At 35.4% G+C, this 8,724-nt stretch overlaps 2 protein-coding genes across 2 annotated transcripts in view; one reads left to right on the top strand and one right to left on the bottom strand.

Moving 5' to 3' along the window:
* nt5m (5',3'-nucleotidase, mitochondrial) overlaps positions 1–8,724 on the top strand; it is a 339,382-nt gene that overhangs the window by 171,118 nt on the left and 159,540 nt on the right. The gene's annotated exons all lie outside the window — the stretch shown is intronic.
* The window catches only part of rab26 (RAB26, member RAS oncogene family), a 64,062-nt gene continuing 55,364 nt past the window's right edge, over positions 27–8,724 (bottom strand). Inside the window, exons 6-9 of the mRNA XM_089121758.1 lie at positions 3,855–3,920; positions 3,625–3,681; positions 2,584–2,660; positions 27–590 (exon numbers count right to left, since the gene is read on the bottom strand). Of these exons, the coding sequence (XP_088977884.1) occupies positions 488–590; positions 2,584–2,660; positions 3,625–3,681; positions 3,855–3,920 (303 nt within the window). The 3' untranslated portion in view covers positions 27–487. The remainder of the gene's footprint in view (positions 591–2,583; positions 2,661–3,624; positions 3,682–3,854; positions 3,921–8,724) is intronic.

Here is an 8,724-nt window from a genome sequence, read left to right as displayed (position 1 = left end):
AAGAAAGACATGGACATCTTGGATGACATGGGGGCGAGTAAATTATCAGCAAAAGTTTTTTTAAAGTGAACTACTCCTTTAAGTGTGTAGAAAGTGCCTCAGGACTCAATTAGCATGAATGAGACTGAAAGCACAGATTCTGATTTTACGCCTCAGTTCTCTGTGTGTTTACCTTCTAACACACACACCAGGAGTAAAGCAGTGATGATGCGATACACCGAAGCAAACGTTGAGATAAACACATTCACATCTGCTTGAGGCGGCGGGTCAGAAAGCAGGACCGAACATCATTCTTCCCCGTATTTATCAATGTAAATATGCTGACGGCTTGCTTCTCTGTTTGCGAGCTGTGAAGAGCATGAAGGTCCAAAGAAAAAATACAGCGTTTGAAAATGAAAGTCTCCGGAGACACCGAATATCTGACAGCCTCCAATTTATGCGGGAGAAGAGGATGAAAGAGTGGAAACACACAGACAATGAGACGGGTTTATGAGCGACAGCATCCGACTCCCTTCATCTCCTTGTTAACAAACTCCTGCAGCTGAAACTTGGGCTCGTTCGGCTCCTTCATCTCCCTGTGCTTCAGATCCCTGAGGGAAACAGCACAATCCTCAGGAAAACTCAACGCCTGAGGTTTATCAGCACACATTTAAGCACAAGATTCAATGATTGAATTAGGAAAACCTGGTAATGATGCAAACACACCGTGTGATTACTGTAATCTGATGTACTTTAGCATCTGTGATCCAACAGCATGTTTTTCTCCATTATTAAAGGAGTAGTTCACTTTAAAAAAAAAAAAACTTTTGCTGATAATTTACTCGCCCCCATGTCATCCAAGATGTCCACGTCTTTCTTTCTTCAGTCGAAAAGAAATTAAGGTTTTTGATGAAAACAATCCAGGATTTTCCAACATTGCAGGATGAATGGACTTCAATGGGGACCAAACGGTTTAAGGTCCAAAAGACAGTTTCAGTGCAGCTTCAAAGGGCTTTAAACGATTCCAGACGATGAATAAGGGTCTCATCTAGCGAAACGATCGCTCATTTAAAATAAATACAAAAGTTTCAGTTTTTTAAGCTCAAATGCTCGCCTTGCTCTGTTCTGTGATGCGCGTTCGTGACTCTCCTGTTCGAACTCGTTCATCCAAATTAGCAAATCTGTTTTTGAGTCATTTAGTTGATTCAATGAACGAAATGACTCGAAAAAAGATTCGTTCATTTTGATGAAAGAGTTCGAACAGGAGAGTCAGACAGAACAGAGCAAGGCGAGCATTTGAGCTTATAAAACTTAAAGTTTTTTATTTATTATTAAATGAGCGCTCGTTTCGCTTGATAAGACCCTTATTCATCGTCTGGAGTCGTTTAAAGCCCTTTGAACAGTTTGTAGTTTGCACTGAAACTCTCTTTTGGACCTTGAACCGTTTGGACCCCATTGAAGTCCATTATATGGAGAAAATCCTGGAATGTTTTCATCAAAAACCTTAATTTCTTTTCGACTGAAGAAAGAAAGACGTGGACATCTTGGATGACATGGGGGCGAGTAAATTATCAGCAAAAGTGAAATACTCGTTTAATCAGTTGCTTCTACCACGGCTGCAACATTAATTGCATCGCAAAAAACAAAAATGTCCATTTTGTGAATAACACACTCGTCATTTACCGTAAAACAAGTGCTTGCCCTCAAACTGAATAGTGTAATTGGTGTTTAGATGGTATTCTGGCCTTGATTATTGAAATACTGACACACTTTTGCATAAAATATTGTAAATGTAAAGATAAATCTCCGTAAGCAGAACATTTATCTCCATCACTGGCGACTTCATCTGGCCTTCACTTCCCGATGCTTTCTCAACACACATTAGCTACACTAAGTTTGGGATTTTGTTCATTTTACACTCATTTACACAGAGAAACTGCATTTACATGTGCGAGTTACTCTACACAACGCATATTTATTGTATATTGCAGAATATACAGACATTATACATGATGCATATTGTAAGTCACTGCTGATAAACTTTTGCTGTATGTTTACACTACCGGTCATTAGTTTGGAAAAATATGTTTTTTTCCTGCTCACCAAGGCTTTAATTATTTGATAAAAATGCATTTAAACAGTGAAATAATATTATAATCTAAATCATCAGTTTTCTATGTGATTATACAGTAAAGTGTAATTTATTCCTGTGATCAAAGCATCATTAGTCACATGATCCTTCAGAAATCACTCTAATATGAGGATCTGATGATCAACAAACATTTATGATTATTATCAATGTTGCCTTGGCGAGCATAAAAGACTTCTTAAATGTATTGTAAATGTAAATGCATATTTAGCATGACTTAAATTGGATTACGGGTGGTTTAATGAATAAGATGCAGCTTTTTGTGCATGCAAATGTATTTAATGAAGTCTTGTAGTTATGTTTAGAAATTGTCCTGAATTTGGAAAGGCATCGTCTGCCATGTGTGTGTGCATTTATTTAGATGTTGTGGCAAATCTGATGATGTTGTGCGCTGCCAATAAGACTGTGATATTCTCGGCTCTATTTATCATGCACAGATTTAGCGAGTGACTTACTTTGCCACAGCAGTGAAGGACAACTCCACATTCAGACCTGACTTTGCACTGGTCTCCATGAAGGGAACGCCATACTCCTGTGGAGAGAAAGATAACATTTGTCTTATTACAATATGCATGCACAAATGATCCATAGACATAATGCATATCACATTTACAAACAGTGAGATCAGTGCTTCAGAAGTCCTTTAAACCCTCTGGAGTTGTTCGTTTCAGAGTCACACTCGGGGTGTTCGGGTCCAAATGGACCCAAAGGGCGGGATTTATATTAAAAAAAAAAAATCATGATTTTTTTTTTACTTGTTTTGAATATTTTTTTCTTTTCTTTTTTGGTGTTTTGAGAAAATTTCAAAAATGAAAAAAAAAATATATATAATTAGTATTAATGCAATAATTATGACAAAATTTCCTCCCATTGAACATAATAGAAAAAAATATTTAAAAATTTTATTTTATTTTTTTTAAGCTGTATTTCATTTTAGAGTCAAGCCTAGGCCTCATAAAAGCAAGTTTTGAAATGAGATGGATGCCATCTGGTGGACAGACTGAGCATTTTAAAAATGCAAAACACAATTTTTTTTGGTGTGTTTGTGTATAAAAGTGTGTTTGTGTGTATCTGGATGTGTCTGTTTTGTACTTTTGATGTTTTATAGATTCACCCCTTCACTGTTGTGTGCTTTTTTCAAGATCGTGGCTGATTTGTAGATTGTACGCACAAAAAAAAAACAGTACAGTATTCAGTATTTTCACATTTTTGCCAATTTCCCATTAATTTTCCATGCGGGTCCATTTGGACCCGAACACCCCAAGTGTGACGTATTTTTTTTTTACAACCACTTAGACTATTCACATCCTGTCCCCAATTTTTTTGGGTGTTCAAATACCAAATACCAACAAAGTCACCAAATTTCGGATCATTCCGAGGAAGCTGTGATTTAAAGCTGCATTTACCTCATTAAAAAGATTTTACACCAATAAATTCAGGGGTTTTTTTATGTCTACATGACTGTGCAAGTGTGTTTGTGTGCTGATATAACACACCTTGGCCAGTTTCTCACCCTCCTCTCGCTTCACAACCCTTTCATGAGTGGCATCAGCCTGAAAAATCAACCAATAAACAATGCATTATGTATTAGCTTTGATTTCTAATCAATGTTTTCTATATAACTTATTTACGAACTGATGTTCTAATCCAAATACAGAAAGGTCATAAGGTTTCAGATCAGGACACAGTGATGTATCTGTAGTATTTCAGGATATACTTTACTCACCTTGTTCCCCAGAAGCATGATCACTACGTTCTGCTGAGCGAACTCATTAATCTCGGTGAGCCAGGCCTGCAGAAAGAGAACAGCTCACAGCAAGTGTACTGTACATTTACAGGAAATAACCGTAATCTCAGATGAAAGACTTAAATGGTTCTATATCTTGTTTAGGGTCTTGAATCCCCGAGCAAGAAAGACAAAAGCAATGTTTTCCAACATAGCAAGAAAAAGCAGGTCATTATTTCAAGAAGTGTTTAAACAAGGAAAAACTGCTGGGGTGAATACGGGGAATGAGAGAGAGAGAGAGAGAGAGAGACCGAGTGGAGACTGAGCAACATTTCCTCACCAGCTGCCCCAACTATGAGGACATTAGAGGGACTTTTTACACAAAATGTGAAATACTTTACCCCTAAATTCATGCAATTAAATAACAAAACACAATTACAACATTTATTAGGTGAAAAAAGAGCAGCCAGATACATTGATGCTTGTCACAAAAAGAGAGTCGACGACCAATCAGTGATGCGCCAACACACACACACACACACACACTCATACACATTGTTTTTCTAAATTCTTCACAAAATTTTAAATGCTCATAAACGGTTCCATTTTATTTATTTTACACTGTTAATTTGTGTAATCAATTTAAAATGCTATATTATTTTACTATGTTGATGTCTTTATAATTATTCTTGTATTCCAAGCTTTGGCAATATTGTATGATGTACAGTCATGCCAATAAAGCAATTTTGAATTGAATTGAATTTTATCTCAGCAATGGTGACAAGCAGATCTGAACATTAGCTCATTATTTATTCATGCAGAAATGCATGATGGGAGCCATAAATGAGTTTTGATTGGTGGCACCCAGAATGCACTGCAACATGCTTTATGATAGTCACCACTGTTGAGATTCACAGGCTGATTCTTGATGTCTGCGTGTGCCTACATAAACTACTTTGTTTTTTAGAAGTTTCTTTTTCATTGATTTGATCATTTTGATTCCTTTGAAATGGCTATAATCCATAAGGTAAACTTAACAGTGGCAGTGGCTCATGTAGGTTGTCTACAAACCAGAAGGTTGGTGGTTCAATCCCGAGTTCCACCTGACCAAGTGTCAAGATGTCGTGTTTTAACATGTAATGATTATGTTAAAACACATCCAACATCATCAGATCACCTTTTCTACGAGATCATCTGGCTGTTATACCTCACGTATAGATTTTACACCAATAAATACAACACAATATAACTATGAACTGAAAAAATGCAAACCTTGAATCCAATGTAAGTCACTTTGGATAAGAGCAGAATGCATAATGCATAAATAAAAGCATAATGCAACCTTGACGACCACTATTGAATGTTTTGTCTTTTCTTTGATATTGCATAAATAGAGACATCACAGACTATAAAATGATGCTCACTGACTTTAAAACGACTGTATTGAGTGGTTGTGCAGCGTGACAGGTGCACGTAATGGAGGCAAGAGTGATAAATTATACTTATTTACAATAAAACAGGACAGGAATATAAATGGAGGGAAAAGAGGATGTGGCAACACGATGAAAGAACGGATAATGTGAAGTCAATCAGAGTAAATGGAGATAAACACAACCGAGAGGAAGAGAATAAGAAACAATTAAACAGAATTAATTTAACGTTTAAAGATGTTATACCAGGAGCGATGGATAAGATAAGCCGAGGAAGAAGAGAGAAAGAGTGAATGGTGAACACCAGACTCAGAGGAAGATATATTCATCTAATTCAGCAACACAGACGGTAAGTAATGAGAGCAGTTTGTCACGCTGACTATAGAAGAAGTTTAACTACGGTTAAAATACACTGAAGTCATAAGAGGGAAATATCATAATATCAGGCTTAAAAACACCCAAGGTTTTTGAAGAAGTTCATCTCTATTGGGGCGACAGACAGCATAACATTTTACACTACTGTAAATACAACAATATAACAGATCCAGTTAAATTGTTGTAAAAAAGACAGCTATCAGAAGCAGATCTAGATATAACAATAAGAAAAATAATATCCTTTTACTGTTTTTCGCGAGGCTATATCATATGGCAATGTAGAGAATTTACAACCAAAAACAATACATTTTACAGACCTTTCCATGAAACGGTTCATTTAAAAGTGATTTTTAATGAAGAAAAAAGTCAGCTGTTTGCAAATTTTGAAGGGATACTATATTTTTTTAACTGCATTAAAAAATGTATATAACTGCATTAATAGCTGCATTAATAGCTTCATTAATAACTGCATTAATAGCTGCATTAATGACTGCATTAATAACTGCATTAAAAGCTGCATTAATAACTGCATTAATAACTGCATTAAAAGCTGCATTAATAGCTGCATTAATTACTGCATTAATAACTGCATTAATAACTGCATTAATAGCTGCATTAATAACTGCATTAATAGCTGCATTAATAACTGCATTAATAACTGCATTAATAGCTGCATTAATAACTGCATTAATAGCTGCATTAATAACTGCATTAATAGCTGCATTAATAGCTGCATTAATAACTACATTAAAAGCTGCATTAATAGCTGCATTAATTACTGCATTAATAACTGCATTAATAACTGCATTAATAACTGCATTAATAACTGCATTAATAGCTGCATTAATAGCTGCATTAATAACTGCATTAATAACTGCATTAATAACTGCATTAATAACTGCATTAATAGCTGCATTAATAACTGCATTAATAGCTGCATTAATAACTGCATTAATAACTGCATTAAAAGCTGCATTAATAGCTGCATTAATTACTGCATTAATAACTGCATTAATAACTGCATTAATAGCTGCATTAATAACTGCATTAATAACTGCATTAATAGCTGCATTAATAACTGCATTAATAGCTGCATTAATAGCTGCATTAATAACTGCATTAATAACTGCATTAATAACTGCATTAATAGCTGCATTAATAACTGCATTAATAACTGCATTAAAAGCTGCATTAATAGCTGCATTAATAACTGCATTAATAGCTGCATTAATAACTGCATTAATAACTGCATTAATAGCTGCATTAATAACTGCATTAATAGCTGCATTAATAGCTGCATTAATAGCTGCATTAATAACTACATTAATAACTGCATTAATAGCTGCATTCTATTTTAATATATTTTAAAATGTAATTTATTCCTCTGATCAAAGCTGAATTTTCAGCAGTTCAAGATACACTTATATGCTCTAAAAAATGCTGGGTTATTTCAATTAAAATTTGGGTAAAATATGAACAAACCCTATGGGTTAAAAATGTAATTAAAACATTTACAGTTGAAAGTGAAAGTTAAAATTTTAAATTACATTTTTAACCTAACGTTTGGGTTTGTCCATATTTGACCCACATTTGGGTTGAAACAAGAGTGTATTATTATTATTTTCAATGTTGAAAACAGTTTATATTTCTGTTGAAACTGTGTTTACTTTAATAAATAGAATTTAATAGAAATCTTTTGCAGCATTAATTAAAATGTCCGGAGAGAGAAACAATGATTGACCCCAAAATGTTTAAACATCAGTGCCATACAATTTATATAAGTCACTTATCGTATGAAATTCACATGATCCACACCACAGTCAACATCCTCAACACAATCCAGTCAAAACTCCCGGCAGTCCCGTCAGGGTTAATTACCAGAGCCGATTACACTCTTCAGACTGACCCACAGTTGGAGGTTAATTACAAGCAGCAAGAGGATCCAGAACAGAGAAAACCAATGCCGAGTCCCTGGATCGCATCCATATTAATGCGGCCCTTACAAGCCTTAAAAGAGCTGGAGAGATGCATTGATTTTCAACGTTTTTCCATAAAAAGGAAAAGTACAACAAACAACACAATTTTGTTTTGCCTTTGAGGGCTGGAGGGAGAGAGATGTGCTGATGTTTACTATGGAGAGCCGAGTCTCATTGAAGACCCGGAACGGACTCTCAACATCCAGAGCAATGCAGGAAAACCGCAGGAACATCCGATCTAGAGAAGATGCAACACGGCAGGACAGCACAATATCCACACAATCACACTGATTTGAGTCAAAATAGACAGTCAGATCATTTGTTGAGTTTCAAAAAGATGAGGCAAAAATGGCTAAATCTCATTCAAAGATCTGGAATTGTTGACGTACTGACTGCAGTAAAGGGACATTTTAGTGTATCCGAGACAGGAAGAGTTCGGTTCGTGTTGTTCATGTCGAGAAGACGCTGTTTTCTACGGTGGCCGAGAGGTGCAAAACAAATCACAATTATAAAAACAAAAAAACAAGTCAGAAAACGCAACAACAAATCAGAAAACACAACGACGAGTCAGACAAAATGGAAAAGGTAGGTATATGTGGCGAATGGAATACTGATCGCTGATTGGACGAGACATCTGTCAATCAAGACAAGCTGAGATTCACATGTGATAATTTTGACCAATCACAGCAGAGCAGCTCTCAGAGAGGCGGGGCTTAGAGAGACTGAATCCGTTCTCAACCCGTTTCAGACACTGAGAGAAAAGATCTGATGCTGCAATGTGTTTTATGAGAAAATTAAAGTGTTTTTTGACCTTGGATGCACGTAAACCTGTCGCAGGAGACTCTAAATCAACATTAGGAAACTTTAAAATAGCATAAGGGCACTTTAATATATATCACACTACAACAAGTGATTTTTTAAATATAGATGAATCACATTAAAATAGTTCAATCCATATCTTTTTTTTTTTTTTTTTTACACATTTGTGTGTTTATACTCTATGAATGTGCAACCAGTTCATCTAAACTCAAATGACTAATGAATCAAGAAAACAGTCGAGATGAACATGAAGCGTTTAATTCAGTGTGT

The sequence above is a fragment of the Pimephales promelas genome, chromosome 17 (genome assembly GCF_988280905.1).
Source record: "Pimephales promelas chromosome 17, fPimPro1.hap1.1, whole genome shotgun sequence".
Lineage (NCBI taxonomy): Eukaryota > Metazoa > Chordata > Actinopteri > Cypriniformes > Leuciscidae > Pimephales > Pimephales promelas.
The sequence above is the reverse complement of the archived record's forward strand: the minus strand, read 5'-3'. Positions and strand labels throughout refer to the sequence as shown.